General features: G+C 42.7%; 1 protein-coding gene across 2 annotated transcripts in view; it reads right to left on the bottom strand.

The window, feature by feature from the left end:
- LOC147227122 (arf-GAP with coiled-coil, ANK repeat and PH domain-containing protein 3-like) overlaps nucleotides 1–15,943 on the bottom strand; it is a 62,164-nt gene extending 46,221 nt beyond the window's left edge. For both annotated transcript variants that reach the window (XM_086159799.1, XM_086159798.1), the window contains exon 1: nucleotides 15,696–15,943. In XM_086159799.1, coding sequence (XP_086015925.1) covers nucleotides 15,696–15,742 — 47 coding nt within the window. In that variant the 5' untranslated portion in view covers nucleotides 15,743–15,943. The remainder of the gene's footprint in view (nucleotides 1–15,695) is intronic.
- Between the last annotated feature and the right edge of the window lie 4,003 nt (nucleotides 15,944–19,946).

Below are 19,946 nucleotides of genomic sequence, written 5' to 3'. Positions count from 1 at the left end.
CAGATTTATGGTTACACAACCCAAGAAAGAGAGGACGTGTCGACACACATGTCTGAAAGTCCACAATTATAAGTTCTGATGCCCGGAGTTCCTCCTCTGCTGCCTCCGCGCCGAAGCAGCCAGGCTTTTCCTCTTTCCTGCCCCGCGTTAATCTTTCCAGAGCTCCGACTGCGGGTCAGACATCCTCCGTCTGCAGAACATCGCTTTTAATCCAAATAGCTTGGAAAAAAAAATTCACGCCGTTGAGCTCCTGCAATACTGGAGTCGTTACACTGTTATTACAATTCCGACCGACGTCTCGAGACGGTGTCGTAGCGAAGCCAGAACTAAATTGACTTTTGAAATCCCGGTTTGCGACAAACTGCTGAGACTTATATTCGCCCGTGAACTCCACGACTTACGATTGCATCAATTTTCCGAGTTTTCCAGGATACGTGGAGTCTCTCGTTCGAATTTCCGCTTTGCGATACGACCCGAAATCTGAGTTAGCGCGAGCGGGATGAGCGCTTGACATGGCCACCGCTGTCCGGTGGCCCAATAAAATCCATGGAAAAACATGAGCAAGGTGCACGTGTCCATGTCGAATCGTCCATGAAAGGATAGAGAAGGTGGTGTTGGTGAGATACCGTGAGCATCATCTGTGAGGAGGCGCCACGACAGGGATTTGGTGGAGGAGGGGAACGTCAGCGGAAGAGTCATTCAAAGCTGGTTGGGGACGGTTTGATCATTCAAAAAAGGGATAAATGTAGCAAAGTTTGCAAAGTTGAATTAAGAAATACATTGCAGCATTAAGTGCATGGCAAGTAAATTAAGTTAAGTGATAGAGCATTAAATTAAAAAACTCCCCCAACCTCCTCCCTGCCGGCATCCCTGTCCAATCATCATGTTAAATGCACTTAATAAAACCTGTTAATTTCTTTATATCCTCTTTCATTGAGCATGACTTTTTATACATCATTTGTTATTCATAAAGTTAATTTTTCTCCTTTAAAATCATGTAAGGAAGGGTGAATAGCATTTCAATTCCTTTCAATGGGGAAGTTTTATTTCATATCTGAGCAAAATGAGTTACGAGCTCACAGAACGAATTCAACTCCTAAGTCAAGGTATTTTATTTGTTTTTTTTCTGCTGTTTGAATCTTTGCATAATACTATATTTAAAACACACCCCACTGCCACACACTAAAGGGTCAGGCCCTTGAAAACATGGCTTCGACACGGCGGGCGAATGCCGTGCGAGATAACCCACATCGCTGCTAAGGCTAAATCGCTAACATCACACAAATGCCCAATTTTCCTTTTCTGTGACAACTTTAGCTGCGAGCTAAAGGGGATTGGACGATTTCGACCGCGCCGAGTGTGGACTCCTCTGAATCCCAACGTTCCGATCTCAGGAACCTCATCTGTGTTTGACAAGAAAGAAAAAAAAAAAGGGGGTGAATTTTTCAGAAATCCCTCCCCCTCACTTTTTTCCCAATCCGGCTGTGGGAAAACTCTGACGAGCATTTTTCATCATCTCAATTTTACAGATAAGGTGATTACTTACTGGGACGGAAACACAGCCAGGAGAATCAATAATCAGAACCAGAAGGGCCCGCCGCCGCCGCCGCCGCCGCCGAGCGCATACCTCCGCCCGGGCCAGAGTCATAAAAAAGGAAAAGGCCAGGGTGTTTTTCTCTCTTCCTCTCTTTTTTTTTTTTTTTTTTGCTGAGTTACAAGGAACATGTCCAAACATTTTAATGGCTCGTGCAACACGCCTCACGCTGCCGCCATTTTTATTTGTTTTTTAAACCCAAAACCAGTCTCTCTCCTCCCGAGGACAACTCTGAAAATAGAAATATTTATTTTGGCATCTTTAAAGGAGGCAAAAGAGGCTTATTTTTCTGAAGGATTGGTGTGGATCGATTTGATCGACCCATCGATTGCTTGGCAAAGATTATTGAGGAAATCAACAATCGAGCGATCGAGCGTCCGACAGCTGGTGAAGAGGAGGAGGCGCGACGAGCCAGGGCGTTTCTATAAATGCAACCCGGTATTTACAGCGGCTATGTGTTGCCCCCCAACTGAACTTCCTCCCGGCGACTCCATTCTTGGAAGTCGACGCTGGAATGCGGCCCGAGAGGACAATGGGGCGGGACGGCAGCCAGCGGGGCGAGCGGCGAAGTCACGTTACTCCTATCTCCTCGCATCGAATTAGGCGATAACCGTCCCGACCCAGCAGGGGGTTCAGTCCTCCAAGCCTGACGGCACTGGGTGCGACTGCTTTTGTTAGCTCGGATTCAGGTTAGCCACAAAGCCGGAAGCAGGGCCGCCATCCTCCTCTACCAAGAACCGCTAATGGTAGCATGATGCTCAAGACAAACAACAACAGTCTGATGTTTGCGTTCAGATCCTAAACCCCCATGCTAGCCCTTTTTGCCCCATTCTTCTAACACTTAAAAATTGTTATTACATCATATTCATTGGAATTCAAGACAGTTAGCGAGTTATTTCATACTAGATAAAAACCAAAAACAAAAAATGACTTCTCCTTTTCAGTGTTTCCAGGGTGACAGACGCTAAACCCCTATGCTAGCCCTCGGCTACACTAGCCCTCAGCTACGCTAGCCCTCAGCTATGCCGGTGGCAACAACACTGATTCCTTTCGCGTGCTTTTCTAAAACTTAAGAATCATTATCGGATCAAATTTAATAGAATTTAAGACAGTTAGCGAGTTATTTTATGCTAAAAAAATGGAAAAAGAAAACACGGCTTCCACTTTTAAGTGTTTCCAAGGCAACGCGTATCACATGAGGCTAGCATCCAGCACAAGGTTCTCTTAGTTAGTCCCATGATTGACAACCCTATTCTTGTTTAAGTGACCTGTTTTCATCAAATGATTAGCGACCACATACACACACACACCCCCGATCTCCACGATGCAACAGGAAATCACATCTGTGGAGGGGAAATGGTTCATGTGGTCAATTAGCAATTAGGCTTACTGACAAACCAGCTGGCTCCCGAACACCCCCTTCGGCTATCAGGGGGAGGGGGGCACACTTCGGATGACATCACCGCCCCCCGCACAGTGTGTGTGGGTGTGTGTGTGTGTGTGTGCGCGTCAATCAGCCAGGTCAGGATACGAGGTGGATCCGGCCCGGCAGGGTGGGTTTACACTAACTCAAGGGTGGTCCGAGGACCGCTGCACATGCACGCACACACACACACACACACACACACACACACACACACACACACACACACACAACCACACTTATACATACACAGACTGTCAATGAAGATATTCGGGAAAGGAGGAGGAGGAAAGAAAGAAAACACACACTGAGTCCAGACGAGTGTGAGAGCCCCAGCCTGGACAATGTTCCATTGAAGGGAGGAAGACAAAAAAAAAGCTTGTGTCACAGCTCGGCTTTTTTTTTTCCTCTGGGCTGCAAGCGAAGCCGCCTCGGGGTGCAGGGAGGTCGGGGAGAATGGGAGCTAAGCCCCACCCACAACGCAACACCCTGACATTTTGGTGAAATAGCTGAAATCCCTGGACGCAGATCTTTCATGTATACGGGCGTGATGATTTGTCCCGTGGCGGTGTGTGTGTGTGGGTGTGTGTGTGTGTCTGTGGAGGAAGGGGGGCAGCTGGGACTCTTCCCGGCATTTTTGTGGGCCTAGCACGCAGCTTCGGCTGGCAGCGGACAGACATACCAGACGTGTGAAGCACTCCGCTCCTTTCTGGACCAAAAGGCCCCACGGACGGAGACTCGCGGGGGGAAAATGATGTGCGGGCGTGCCGGAGGCTGCGACATCACACAAAGAAATATCAACATCTGGACGACGTCCGGCTGAGAACGTGGACAAAACTAGCTGACCGCATTGATTATTGATCAGTAAACCGTTCACGTCGGCCTGGTAGCGATGGGTCGGTTTATTGATCAGGAGGAAGAATCTTCAATTATTTGTTTGTTTGTTTGTTTGTTTAGAAATTTATTAGGACAGTGTACAAATACATTAAGCACAGAGGCAGAGATGTTTGTACCAGATTATAGCTTATAGCTAATTTCCATCTGTAGTCCTGGACAATACAAATATAAAACTGTATAAAATAGACAATATATATAAAATATACAGCTAGGCAATAAAATAACTATACAATATATAAACAGGCAATAAAATATGTATTTTGCAAGTTGAAAGTGCTATTGTTGTGATATTGTTGTTGATACTTTGGCGATTGGATCAGGACACAAATGGGATTCAGTGTCAAGAAGACAATCTTATTCGTTCAATAAGTCATTCATTCATTCATTCATTCAATCATTCATTCAATCATGCACTTGCGGTTGCGTGAGGGTGGCGACTATCCCAGCTGTTGACATACAACCATTCACTCACTCATTCACAAGTCAAATAGAGACAATCGCTCACTCTTACTCACTTTTCTCATAGACATATAAAACTATTGCCCCTTTCGTTGGACTTGGCACACAGCTTGGCAATTTAGGGTCTCCAATGAACGCATATTTTTTGATTGTGTGAGGAACCCGGAGAACCCCCGTCAGAATTCAATTGGGGACCTGAGGCTGACGGTTCTGATTCGGGAACCATTTGTCTAACGGGAAGAACCCGCCTCCCCGTACCCTGTGCACCTTAAAATGTCAAACTCAGCAGAATGGCTGGGGTCGGAGAGACAACAGGAAGCAATCACTTCCTCCAGGTGCTTCCCGCCACGGCGCATCCCCGGCGTCAGTCGTCCTGGAAACCTGCCGCAATCTCTGACCCCCGTTCTGATCGGGACGGTCGGCGTCAGGGAAATGGACGTTTTGTGTTTTCGTAGATTGTCACGACAGTTTGTAGAACAAACGCCGTAAAGGTCATTAATACCAGTCAAAGTTCTGGTGCCGAATCGACGACTACGTGATGATTGATGTGAATTTCAGAAAACTTGGGGGCGAAATTTGAGCAAATTCTGCAAAGAAAGAAACCATGAAAGGCAGAAGAAGATGAAGGTGGGGGAAATCTTTTTACGCTAATCCATCCCCTCTGAATCAGAGAGACAGCGGTAAAATCAACTATTTTTACAATTGTTGGTAAAACCAGGAGTCCTGATTTTTTTACACCCGCTGGGGTTCAAACAGACGGTTTCGATTCCCCAAAAAATTCAAGAAATCCAGAATTTGAAGAATTTAAGTCTATTAGGGAGGAAGGGCCGGTTAAAATAGCATTAATAGGAAATAGTCAGCCCTTCATTGGAGTTTACATGGTTTACTTCAACTCTTATGACTTGTAATCGTTGCGCCAGGATAAGAGATTCTTCCGAAGTTTGCATGCGTTGTGTGAAATTTGGGAAAATGAAATTCTGTTTGGGTGTTTATTTATTTATCTATCTTTAATTTCGTAATAGCCCGCAGCCCAGCTTCAACAGGCCAGGTCACTAGAAAAATGTGTGATATTACATTAATATCACACATTTAATAATACTTCTTCGGATCTTCAATGAAGAACTTTCTCTATTTTTACATTTTTGAAATTAATTTCTCTTTTATATTTAAATTTTAAAAAATCATGGATTTTATGAATTTTCTTCTCATTTTCGTTTTTTTCTAGTCTTACTCATCAATGATGTCCCATGTGTCCATCATTTCTCAGCTATTTTAATTTAAAATCAAAGAAAAACAAAAAAAATCTCAGTTTATTTCTATTTATTTTTTTCCCCCAACTTTGTCAAAGTTTTTCTTAAAAATTTCAGCTGACAATCCAAAATGGATTCTTGGAGGTCACACGTCCTGCAAAGAGTGTGAGGGGATTTATTGTGACTAAGGCTCGGCTGCTAGCAGAGGGGAGTCAGCATCCTCCCCGACACACACTAACACACACACACATACACCCCGGGGACGGTTTCACCCCTTTACTCCCAAACAATCGCGCGAGCTGACGCACTTCCTGACCCGGTTCTGGCCTGGCCACGACCAGGAGGCCGCCCCCGCACAGGGAGGGAGCTCGGAAAAAAAATGGGGGAGAGAGAGAGCGGGGTTGGGGGGACGAGCGAGGCGGCGGGCGAGCGGGACGGGTCAAATCAAAAACAGATGCTCACACACATGTGATTCAGCGTTTTTTAAACGGAGCCGGGGCCGACGCTGACACACCTGGACACACCTTCTTGCAAACGATTTAGCACATCCTGGTGATGGGACGTGATATTCCTGTTAATAAAGCTCAGCAGCTCTTGCTGATTTGAAAAAAACATCTGCAGATTTTATATTAATTTGCTAATTTAAACATTTTAAAAACTTTTTTAAAAGATTAAATTCTAAAAAATTGATATTTGTGAAATTAGATCAAAATCGTCATTCAAAGTTCTACTTTTTAGTAATTTTCCAAGTTGATGGGTTCTCTCATTAAAAAGCAATTTCTTGTACAATTTTAAGGCTATTTTTAAAAGTATTTATTTATCTATTTAAAAGTTTGGGAAATGAATTAAGAACATTTCTGGATCGATCAAATCGACAAAAAAAAAACAAAAAAAAAACATAAACATTCAAAATTGGATTGGGATGTGAAGCGTTTAATTTGAATTTAAAAAAAAAAAAAAAGCTAGCTGGCAGCCGTCAAGTGCAGTGGCCTCAGTGACCCAATGGGCTTGTTTAGACTGGGAGGATGTACAGGGTTTTTGTCAGCGGTGAGTGTCAAATAGCGAGAAAAAAAAAAAAAAAAAAAAAAAAAAACTAATGAGAAAACCTGACATCCATTAATCTAATGTTTCTTGTGTGAAAAAAAAAAAGAAACACAGAGGAGCCGCGGTGAAAGGAGCTTTGTGGGTCACGCGCCGGTGAGAAAGGGAAGCCCGCAAACGAGGCAGACAACGTGATCGGAAAAGAGCGAGAGGAGGGACGACACGGCCGTCCTGTTGTTAATACCCCCACTGCATCTGACAGCTCTGCTCTCCAGCGCGGATAATCCTGCAGGAACATTAGTCAGACTATTTATATTAAATGGGAATTATCCTCCGTTTCACAAGGCATCGCTGGCGGCCCTCCGCCGAGTCACGTTGCGGCGGAGCGGCGAGGGGGGGAGGGAGGAATTAACCCCCGCCAGGTCACGCAGGCTTGTTCCCGAAACCTGAAGATTGCGATGCGCCCGGAAGACGTCCCATTTTCGGGGGCAAATTTAAGGACAACGTCCCTCGCCGCCTACCGATGAGCGAATTTTCTCGTCGTCCCACCGACTCGGGCGCTGAAGCCCCTCCCCGTTTCGCACGAAGAGCGATGGCGAAACCCTCCGAAAGCCAAGAAGAGACGCCCGCCGCCACGCCGGATTAGGATCAGATGTTTGGTCTCCATTAACCATAATCCAATCTGCTTGAGAAAACAAATGGCGAGCTGCTGGGGCCTTCCTCGCCCGCCGGCGTGACCTGGGATCATCGGCGTTGAAAAAAAATATGCACGCTGGTGTTCCAAACACACATGTGCGTGTGTGTGTGTGTGTGTGTGAGAGCTGGAGTTACACTCGTTGCTGGTATGTTTCCCCGCGAGGTGCCGCAGGAATACTGATGCTCCTTTAGCCCAAGACATCCATCGTTCTGGAGCGTTCTGGAGCTCTCGGGCTGTTGCCATAGCGCCGTTTTGGGTTTCCGAGCCGACCTGGGGCGACGCTGGGACGCCAATTTATTTTTTTATTTTTTTCAGATTTAGAGGGAGAACAGAAGCGGCGATGACGCCGAGATTTCTTCGCCTGGACATCCGGAGGAGATTAGCATCCAGGGCATTTCTGCCAGTTTGGTTTTTATTAAAAATACGACTCGGGGTTCATGCGGCGAGTCACGGCCCCCCCTCTCCATCGGATGACACCATCGCTACCTCCAAGAGCGCCGGGAGACTCGATGACTCAGAAGTCACTTCCTGGAAAAAATGAAAATGCTCCGCGACAACCGTCTCTGGATTTCGGGCCAAAATTAAAATAAGGGGAAACTGGACATCTGCGTTAAGCTGTGTTAAGCTCCGCCTCCAACCTCTGCTCCATCTTTCGGGCAATTCAAGACGTCAGCGGCTTTCACCTCCTGGGAGCAGAGGTGCGGTCTTAAAAGAAAAGGTTAAAAAAAATCAATGAACCAATAATGTGAGTCGAACGTTCGATAAAGATACTTTGCAGGGGATTTATCGGTTTTATTTACGGCCACAATCGATGCATCTGGATGAGAGATGCTCCCTGAACCTGGTGACCCACCCGGCCACCATCTTCCGAAAATCAGCAAATTCATATATGTCTTTGCACAGTCTGTTTTTAAATTCAAATTAATGTTTGTCCCAAATAGTGCTGTGTTTTTTGATCATTTGTTCCATTAATGTTCAAAATCGGGAAATAACTAAATACTTTTTCAAAAAAACCCTTAAAATTGTGGTAGAATTTGCCTATTAATGAGAGAACCCACATGAGAGCCCGTAAATCAGGAAAATTACAGCTAAGTAAAAGCCAAAATGAGCCCGAAATCATTTCAGTATTTGCCTGAAATTATTTATATAATCATTTTATTTTTTTTAAGTGGCAGTATCCCTGATGTATTCGTGTGAAAGCTTTTAATTCATTTCAACTGTGACGCCCGGACGTTCTGCACCTTCTGAGGAATCCGGCACTGACTCTGGCACTGTGCAACTTCCTGACATGCTAGAGTTCGCTGCTGCAGGTCGCTACTTTGTGGATTTTCATTTATCACGGCTATGATAAACGATGGACTAATATACTTGCAAAGAAAATGGCAAAACCCCAGAAATTGACCGAGGAGACGTCGCCCCGGGTGTGACATTGACGTCGTGCGGAGCTCTGGGTCATGTGACCGACCCATGTGAAGCGAACACCAATTCGGCTCATTTCAAAGAAAAAAAAACAATTGGAAACTCGTCGAGGAACCAGGAAGTAGGCACTTATGTAACCCCTCGTGTCTTGCGTCACTGCAAGCGTTCTTTTGTCTGCTGCCATTGTCTTTTTAATCAGCCGTGATGCCGATCAGTTGCCGAGCAACACTGTTTGACACCGGCGGATCAATAAGAAACCTCAAGATACTTAAATTGCATCCTGATGCGTGCGTCATCGCCGAGGACGAGGGGCTTCACGAAGACGACGGATTCACCCGCAGGAGCGATGGAGACGTCGCCTTGGAAACGGCCCGCTGACAGCTTCCAGGTGCGGGGAATGTGGGCCAATCCCTGATTAAGACCCGCACCCGCGTGCGTTTATTCATTTATTTTAAATCCACCCGTCCCCTTCCCCGTCTTGTTCGTCACCTGGGAAGCGACGCCTTTTTAAACTGAATGGGAGGACGGGGGCGTTGTGGGAGCGGGGTTTAATCTCTGAGATATATAATCTGATTCCAGATAAAAAAAATGTAAAAAAGTCTGCCACTTTTGTTCCATTCAATTAGGAAAATACAGGATCGTCAACATTTAATCACGGCTTCAACTGCTGCTGCTACTCTGCACTCCATGCTGCTTTGAAAAACCAAAAACAAAGCAGGAAGTGCACGACTAATCAACTCAAAATGCTTCATTTTTAAGGATTATTTCCAAGACGTGAGACATTTATTGCGGTGCTCGTCATGAGATGTGACCTGCCCGGTCTTTCCGGGATCCTCGACGACGTCCCCCCTCCCCCAGCGGCGGCGGCTCGCGGCTGAACAGAAGCTGACACAGATTGGGGGCTGCAAGGAGGTCACTCTGAAATGGAGCAGAAGCAACACGGAGGAAACCCCTCGCAGCTCCGGAGCCTCGCGGCGTCAACATGACTTCCAGGAATTCATTTCGGGGAAGTTCATTTGCTGAGTTTATAATAACTCATTTATTACTGATTACTAAGCTGGGGGGGGGGGGGGACTTTTTTTTATTTTTATTTTTATTTAATTCTTTTTTTGGTTCCCAAACAGACTTTGAGGAAATAAATCAATTAATAAAATAATAATAATCTAATCTAATTAATATTAACAATGCTGATTGCTAATAACCAATCTGGCCCCCAATTCAAGCAAATGATCCTGAACATTTCTTTTTAAATAAATAGATAACATCTGTGTCCAAATGGAGAAATTAAAAAAGAAAATCTAAATTTTTAACAGATTTACAGATATATACTGTATACATCACAATAGCTAAAATCAATATTTTCTTATTGATTCGGATAAATAATCAAAGTTCATAACTGGTCTGTAACTACCAAGGTCTTTTACACCAAAAATGTTTTCATCTGGGAAGAAGAGCGCCATCACCCACATTCTCCGCATTCCTTCAACCCCCCTTTCGCTCCCCTTGACCATGTGACTGAGTGTCACAGCTCCATCCCTCCCTCCATCCATCCTTCCATCCATCCATCCCTCCATCCATCCATAAATCCATCCAGGTTGTGGCTCCACAGGTCACCGGCCCCCGACGCCCCATTTATTATTGATTACTAAACTCGGAGGGGGATTATTTAAATTTTTTTATTTAGATTTTTTTATTTTTTATTTAATTTTTTTTCTCACTATATCTAAGTTTTTTTTCACGTTCCCCATCATTCTTTGAGGAAATAGGTAGATAAAAAAAATGATAATCTAATCTAATTAAAATGATCAACGCCGATATCTAATAACAAATCAGGCGTCTAATTCAGATGAATGATCGTGAACAAAAATATATATATAAATAAATAATATAAAAAATCCTGACAATGATCCATGTCCAGATGGAGACATTACAAGAGAACGGCTACATTTTTAATATATTTACAGATACATAATGTGGATATCACGATAGCTATTGAATGTTTTCCTATTGATACAGATATTCAAAGTACATAAGTGGTGCGTAACCGCCAAGGTCTGTTACACCGAAAATGTTTTCATCTGGGAGGAAGAGCGCCGTCACCCACATTCTCCGCATTCCTTCACTTTCACCCCTCCGTCCATCCCTCCGTCCATCCCTCCGTCCATCCATCCAGCTTGTGGCTCCACAGGTCAGCGGGCTCCGATGCCCCTCGCCTTGTTCCTCTCTGCCCCAGCTGTTCTCATGGGAGGATGAAGAGGAGGGAGGGTGTTCCCACTTCCCTCTTCTTCCTCCCCGCTTGCTTCCCCCCGGGGCCTTTTCAGACTCAAGTGAAAGGAGTCTGTCTGTCAGCGGAAGCGAGAAGCTCCCGGGGACAATGGGGATATTCTGCAGGGGGGGGAAGGGGGAGCGTGGAGCTGGGAAACCCTTCCAGACGACGGCGGCGGCTCGGAAGACGAGGGAGGCCGAACCCACCCCCGCCGCCGCCGCCCCGGCCGCCCTGGCCGGATTTCTCCGGATTACACACGACGACGTTCGCATGTTTTTTTTTCCTCTTTCTCTCAAGTGGTAAAAACACAGAGGCGGAAAAACAAGTAGCACCTCGTAGGAAGGAAAGAGATTAAATATCGATACCGACGGCTTCCCGGCTCAGATTAACAAACCGCTGAGATATAATCCTAATCCACTGTGTTTTTTTGCTGACTTTCAAGTGACCTGTTGCTATTTTTTTTTCGCACACTCAGGAATGACCCCCCCCTCCAAATTTAATCTGTTGGTAATTTCCAGGGATTATTCCAGTCCTTGCAGAAACGCAGCGGTTAGGAGGTCCTCGGTTCAATTCCAAGAGGGTGAATGTTCCTATATGTCATGTGAATGGTTGAATGCTGGTTTTCACTCATTCACTAAACTATAATACAATATCCGTTCAGCCAAAGGTGCTGCTGTTTGCACATGTCTATACTGATATTTTACCCTCTTTATTTATATATCTTTGTGCTTCACATTATTATTAACTACCTCTACTGCACTATCCACTTTCTGCTGTGTATGAAATTTAAATTTCCCCACCGTGGGTTGATTAAATGAATCTTCAATTCTATTTTTATGTCTCCATAAGACATGTGAATGGTTATATCTCTACAAGACGAGTAAATGGTTGAATGTCTCTATAATCACATAAGATGTACTTTATTGATTCCAAGGCTGAAATGATTGATTCTGAATACATAACTTGTCAGGGGTCCTTGAGTGCTAGATAGATCAGGGGTGGGCAATTATTTTAGCTAGCGGGCCGCATTTCTTAATAAATTTTTATGCACGGGTCAACTAGCTATCATGGAAATTGAACAAAATGAAAATTGCAATTTTAGGGCATTTTATTTCAAATTTTCAAATCATTCATGATCATATAAATGTACCGACATTATTTTATATGTAATAATCCATACAAAATTAAACAAAAAGAAAAAAATTTGAATTTTTTTGAAATTCAAATTGATTGAAAATACTTCAATGAAAATAGTTTGACGGGCTGGATAAAAAAGATTGGCCCGCCGGCCATAAAATGCCCAGGTCTGGTATAAATGACAAATGAATGAACGTAAATACAAAGAAGTTATTATCTTTTCACAAAAAACTGCTCGGTTACACACGTGCAGCTCTTCCTTTAACAAACAGGAAGTCCACTGTGTGGATTTAGCTGCTCAGGTTGGGCGGTTTGACCATACAGAAAAGGTCAAAATCCTCCCCGTGCATCTCGTGCAACACCAAGACCTCCATGTTGGGCGCCACGTGCGCGTTCATCGGGACCGTCTGCTGTTTAGCTTCAACTCCGGGACGTGCGTCGCCTCGGCTCAAAACATCCGCAGGGTGATAACCGGATCTATCGACTCAACATATCAAGTGTTCCTCCGGTTCTCTGCCTTCAGGGGTCTGGTTTTACTCACAGCGCCTTCCTGCTTTGATTAGAAAAAATAAAATAAAATAAAAAAAATCCCATCTGACTTCAAAGTTAGTGGGGAATGAAGTTTACCCAGCGACAGCATCACACACACACACGCACGCGCGTGCGGAAAGCTGATCAAACATCGCGTGTAGCCAACGTTGTGCCAGAGCAAACACACACAGACACGTGTGCGCACACACACACACTCACACACACACACAAGCTCCGGTGATCACGGCAGACCATTTTCTCAAAAGCACATGTGGAGAAAATCAGTGCTCCGCCAGCTCCCATCCTTCCTCGGTTGCTGCCATGGCAACCAAACACATAGGAAACACTTGGCTCCAATACAGCGTGTCCTCGGCGCGAACGGCTGCACGGCGGAGGAGCCGATCGATTTCTATCTTTTTTTTTTTTTCCCCTCTCTGGCCGAAGACCGTGGGAAGCAGTGAGTGGACAGGATGCGGTAGGAGTGAAAATCCTCATCATTTTGTTGTTGTTTTCCTCCTCGCCGTCGCCACCTCCTCCTGAGATGTTATATAACCCTGTTTGCAGCGTTCTGCTCCATGGAGGTGCACAAACAAGGAGCGTCTCCACACAAGAAAATCTAATAAGAACTCGTGACCCCAGACAACAAAAACCAAAAGAAATTTGAAATAAAATATTAACAAATGTCCATTCATTCTTCATCCATGCCCCGGAGCATATTCCTGCCGTCGCTGGAGGAAGATCGATCCAGGGCCACACACACAGAGATACGTCTGCTTCACACTTCATATTGAGACACATGAGCAGTCACTCTCTCATGCAAAGGTCATGCAAACGTGCAACCGTTCACTCGTCTATGATGAACGTCCAGCAGGAAAGCGGAGGACCCTGAGGGAAACCCAGGCAGAACAGTGATGGCAGTGTGCATGTAGTCATATGGTATTGGGAGCATAAAATAGTACATAACAATAAAACCAGGGACATTCTTGCTGTGAGGTGGATGCACTAAATCCTGCACCATTATCAGTATTTTTATATAACAATATAGTATATGAAAAATAATATTATAATTACTATGAATGATAATAATAATGATGATGATAATAAAATTAACATTGTTGAACGCTGCTAGTTGCCACTGAATTTTTAATTTCTTTTAATCATCTTTATCACTAACTGTTATTTTTTTTTTTTATTTTATTGTCTGTTTTTACATTTATTTATCTTACATTTATATTTCTTACAGCTACACATTATTATTGACTACCTCAACTCCACTATCCATTTTTTGCTGTGTGTGAAACTGACATTTCCCCACTTTGGGATGATAACGTTAATATTCTTCTCTATTCTATTATTAGCATTAATAATAATAATAAAAAAATTGCAGAAATAAATATATATTGGTACAGACCGTTTGAAATATAAAACAGAAAAGTTTCAAACCGCCCCTGTGTTCTGAAAGAAGCTGAAGCTCAGGCGGAAAATTCGTGTGAAGTCAACGTCAAAAAAAGAATTAACAGAAATAACCAAAATAAAGGAATTAAATAAAGATCTGCCAAAATCAGCTCTCAAAGCTCTTCCTCTGCTGCTGTAAAAAAAAAGGCAATTCAGCAGATTTTTTTTGTTTCTGAAGCTGCAGGATGTGAGTCGACCCTCCAAGGCTCCGTTGCTCTGAAGTGGTAAAAAAAAAAATCCCTGCTTTATTTATGAAACCTCGCTTTTGGATGTGTGCATGTGTGTGTGTGTGTGTGTGTATGCGCGCGTGCAGCGGTGGTGGTGGTGGTGGACCGCATCCACTGAAAATGACATCATTTATATGTTCCTGGTTGCTTCCATTATCGTATATTGATTTGGGGTTTCTTTGCTGCGGGCGAGTCACTTGCAGGGCCGGCGTGTCTGACAGATGGGCCCTGGGGCCGCCTCGGTCAAAAGGGGCCCCCCATTGGAGATAAAGCTCGCTGAACTCGAAACTAATCTGATATCAGTGTCCTACTTGTTGACATCCACTTCAAACAGAGACTTTTATTTATTTTTTTGATTTCCGTTTTTTTTTGTAATAAATTTTACTAAAGTTCTTACCGTTATGATACGACAAATATGGATAGGATGAAATAATCGGATTTTTGTTTGGACCTATATGCCCCGATGAAGGTCTATCAATAATCTTTTCAGATTATTAGAAGATGAAAAAATATTAATATTAATCTTATTTTTAACCCTCTCCAGGCAGATGTTGCAGATTTGCGACAGCTAAATGCTACTTAGCTAATTACGCCACAACTTAATTTGAGCCTGAGAGGGTTAATAATTTTTTTTTATGTGTGTTTAAGATTTTAGCACAAAATCATCCCGCTGGGTTTAACACTACAATCGAATCACACTTCCCTTAGATGTTTTTCCTTTGTTAAATTATTTAAAAAAAAACATAATTTTATAGAAATAACAACTAAAATATTAAGTGACTTTACAAAAAAGAAAAAAAAATTGGTTTTATTCGACACTATGAGAAGGTCAAAAATGGCTGCTATCGTCCAGACAGTGTGAGCTGGGTCAAGGTCAAAGGTCAAAGGTCTGTGGGTCAGCCATATGCTTTTTTTTCCCGATCATTGTTTTCAGGCGAATGCAAACAATACAAACAAATACAGTGAAGGATGGAGCAAACAAACAGGGTGCATGAGAAGGAAGAGGGGGCTCAACTATGCTGCAGCTCAGGATCATCTGACAACTCACATGGCCTCATCTCCATCCAGCTGTCAGGGTCCAGCTCAACCCTGGACCTGGATTATAATCCAAGTGTCCGAGTGTGTGTGTTTGTGTGTGTGTGTGGGGGGGGGGGGGGGGGGGGGGTAATAATCCCAGAGAGGTCCAACTTTCCCGCCCTGCGTGTGATCTGCCCAGCGATCGACCAATCCGCGGGTCGAGAACAGAGAAGAAGAAGGAGAAGAAGGAGTGGAAGGAGAAGAGGAACCGCTGCCTCTCACCTGAAGCGGGGCGAGTCCTTCACGCACTCCTCAAAATCCACAGTCATCTCGCCGCCCGGCGTCTCGTCTGGATCCACGCGAGATTAAAATTCGGCTTTCATATCCCGGATGTGTTGGATATCCTTCTTCTTCTTCTTCTTCTTCTTCTTCTTCTTCTTCTTCTTCTTCTTCTTCTTCTTCCTGTTCTTCTTCTTGTTTTCCTCCTCCTTCCTCTTGAGCTCCTGCTCCCGCAGAGGTTCACGCTCTCTGACGACCCGCAGCTGCTCCAGCCCGCACTGGACTCCTGTGATGCATTCACAGACGCTCGCTGGGGCTCGGATTTTTCAGTTCACCACAGATGGAGGGGTGGTGAAACAAGATAGATAGATAGATAGATAGATAGATAGATAGATAGATAGATAGATAGATAGATAGATAGATAGATAGATAGATAGATAGATAGATAGATAGATAGATTTCTCCATCCATGCATCCATTCGGGGTAATTTTCACGTTTTTTTCCAACTAACCTGCTGCATGCTTTTGCCATTAATTATATATGAAATCACAAATTGAAATATTTAATAAAAATGGAAAATTAAATATGGAATTGAGGCAAGTGAATGAAGGAATGAATTTCACTTCCTGTGAATTCATTTGGTTGAGTAGGTTATTTTATATGATAACTACTTTTTTTTTTTCTTGAAACGCCCCTTTGATTGAAAATATATGAAAATGCCGAACTGACATTTAAATCATCGCTAAACTCTTATAAATGGTCAATGAAACCTTCTCAACTTTTACCTAAATCTTTTTTTTTCATTTCCAATCTAAATAAACCCCGTGGTTCCGAGCGGTGTCCGTACGCTATTTTCCCACAACACATGAATGCAACCCACGCTCAGCCTCTGCATGGGAATGAATGGGCGATGACGTCACGTCTCGGCTCATTGAATGGACGTATTTTTTCTTTTCTTTTCTTTTCTTTTCTTTTCTTTTCTTTTCTTTTCTTTTCTTTTCTTTTCTTTTCTTTTCTCTTCTCTTCTTTTCCTTGTATTCCCGCAGAATAATCAGGTTTATCAGGCACCTCAGGAGAATTTGATGTTTCTGTCATATTCAGTTGTTCTTTTTTGAAAGTTTTCAAATAAGTCAGAAATGGTAAACTCCATTTAGAAATTACATTTTAGAAATCTTCATCCCCTCCTAGGTTTGCCTTCAAAAATTATATAAATGGCCAAATGTGCGGCCAATGTTATTAGCACCCTTTTATTATCAAGTAATGTCATGAGTGATTAGCACTTGTTTAGGTCCCTCAGGAAATGATCTGAAAAGTAAGACAATAAAATGACGAATGAATGACTGAAGAAAAAGCCAAATACAGTACTGACCCAAAGTCACTGGGAGAAAAGGATATCACCATCATCTTTGTCACCATAATCATAATTACTATCTTCATCATCCCCATCTTTATCATCATCACCATCATAAATTTACGCAAAGATGATGTCCTGCTGATACGAAAGCCATGTTTGTCGCCCCGAACATTTCTACTGCAAAATAAAACAGCTTCTTCTATATTGGTGTTTCATGATGATTGGTGAGTCAAAGGTCACATGACTCAGCAGCTTTGGCGTTAGGAGATCTTGCAGGTTCTGCAGGAAGGAGTGAGTTAGGGTCAGAAGCAGGTCAGGAAGTCTCTACTGCTATCAAATATTCAGGAGCCCAAAAAGCAAAATTGCATATGTGCTCGTGCACACACACTCACGTACACACATGCACACACATACACCACACACACACCTTGAGAATGACAGGCATCTCTGGGTGCGGTGGGGCGGCACAAAAAAAGAAAAATTGCAAACAAGCTGATAGATATCTTATCATAGCACACTGCTGTCATTTCCCTGCAAAAATATGCTTATTTTTTATTGTTTTTTTTGTCTACCAGTCAGGCTTTCTGGTCTATACATATGACAATAAACAGCTTGACTCTGGAATAGTAAAAATAATAATAATAATGACAAAATATAACAATAATTATATTTAAAAAAAACAATACTAATAAAGTAACTGATGATGATATTGTTATTACAAATAATACTACTCCTAATAATCTGATTAAAATAAATACATCAATAATAATATAAAAATAATAAATTAGTTTTGAAAATGTGATAAAAGGCAATTCTATTCTATTCTAATAATACAATAATAACTGTGCTTATATTTTATAATAATGTTAACATAATTTGAATTATTTTATAATTATTATAAAATGATAATAATGATAGTAATATTAGTTTAGCCAAAAAAAGAAGAAAAAGCCAATCATGAATGATTGGATTTATTCAATATACTGTGTTTTGGCCAAACCCATTGTTAGCAGAGCTGCTAATAGACTAACATAGATATTCAATAAGACGACGGGCTGCTCCAATTCTCCCCCCCGGAATTATTTTCCGAGAACCAAACCGTGCATGAGGACTCTGTACCCCACCTCCAGGGGTAACCAGCCGGGACGTTTTGTTCTCTCTATATGCAAATGCGCCGACATTTCTTCTTCTTCTGTTTTTCTGTGCACATTGTGTTGTGAGCGGGGAAAGTAGGACGAGATGAGCTGCAGGATGTTTGGATCTCCACCCGCCGAATCCACCGACCAGCTGAGCGTAGAGACGTGCGGCAACAGATCTATAACACTTTTATTGCTAGAATGTTCTCAACTTCTGCAACCCTGGGTGCAGCTGCTACGTGATGACACCGGATAACCAGCTGCTGCCGGTCCTCAGGTCCACTCCCCGGTCGCTCCTCTGGGATTCAAGGCGGGGTTCTTGGGAACGTTTTTTTTTTCTTGTTGCCACGGTTACTTGTAACCTTACCAACAGTGATTCCATGCAGGCCCTGATTGGGACGCATGTTTTCAAATTCACATGCTTGGCGTTTGGACAAAGCTGCGGGAGGAGCCTCTGAATCAACATCCCCATTCATTCATTGGGAATTTTTTTTAACCCGTTTTTTTTTTTTTTTTTTTTTTTTGAGGGAGGGGGGGGTTGGTCGCCATGGCAACTGAAAAAGTTACCAGAAGCTATTCCACACTCGTCCTAATTCAGGCCCACGTTTTCACTTATTCATTGTTGGCGAGGAGGCGAGGTCTGCATAAAGCCACACCCCGTTCCACTATCCTTCCGTTTTCATTTTTTTTAGCTCGAGGGTTGGGGAGTTTTTGTTGCCATGGTTACTGGTAATGTAAAAGTAACTCATCATCACCCAACTTTTGGATTTTTACATTATTGTCATTCGAAGAAATCTGCAGACTGTGTGGTGGTGGGAGGGATAATCTGACATGTAGCCTACTATATATAAAATACTGTCATAATATGACATAAATATACACCATTTTATATATACTCCCAAGGATAAAAATGCAAATAACACAAGTTTTTTGAATTTGGGTGTTTTCTCTAACCCCAACCCTAACTACCTAAAAATGAAGAAAAAAGAGTGTAGATCCCTCAGAAAGAAACAAATGAAACCTATACTTGAGGAAATTTGATTAACTGCATAGTCAAATAAGTTGTATTGATCTACTGAATTGATCTATTTTCGGTGCTTGTTCGCCCTCTAGAGGCAAACAATGTAGCTGCAGGGGAAAACACCGCTGGGTGGACGGATTGTTTACATTTATTTTGTTTCTTTTTGGTGTTAGGGGTATCATCATTGCAAGTAGTCTCCGGAATTCAGAGACAACAGAACACAGGATTTATTTCAGAAGTTGAATTCTTCTTCTTCTATCATTCCTGCTTTGGACTTTTTTTGCTACTCTAAACTAAAATTCAGGAGTATTGTGTTTTTAATTTAATTTGCTCTGAAACAGCCTCAAAAGTACCTTTAAACATTAGGTAAAATATGAAGCTTTTTCTTTAATTTTTTGGCATTTATTCAAATAAAAACACATTTTAACTGATGTTTTATTATTCCTTTTTGTTGTAAAGTTTCTCCTATAAAGCTGCTGGTAAATTTTCCTTTTTTTTATATTGTCTACTTACTTTGAAACAGTACATGTCTCATCTTTGATTATTTGTAATTAACCATTTATAAGATTAATGAGATGAATGTGCAAAAGGGTACATTTAATGTGCAGATTGTTGCATATATTTATCTTACCTTAATCTATATAATTGCGTGATCTAAATTATGTGCGGCTTCCATATTTATAGTCCAGATTCACTGTTTTTTTAAGAGTCAACTGGAGTCCAAGTTCAACACGCCGTGTTC

The sequence above is a fragment of the Fistularia commersonii genome, chromosome 14 (assembly GCF_037954325.1).
Source record: "Fistularia commersonii isolate RoL2024-O1a breed Wild chromosome 14, RoL_Fcom_v1.0, whole genome shotgun sequence".
NCBI classification, from domain to species: domain Eukaryota; kingdom Metazoa; phylum Chordata; class Actinopteri; order Syngnathiformes; family Fistulariidae; genus Fistularia; species Fistularia commersonii.
The sequence above is the reverse complement of the archived record's forward strand: the minus strand, read 5'-3'. Positions and strand labels throughout refer to the sequence as shown.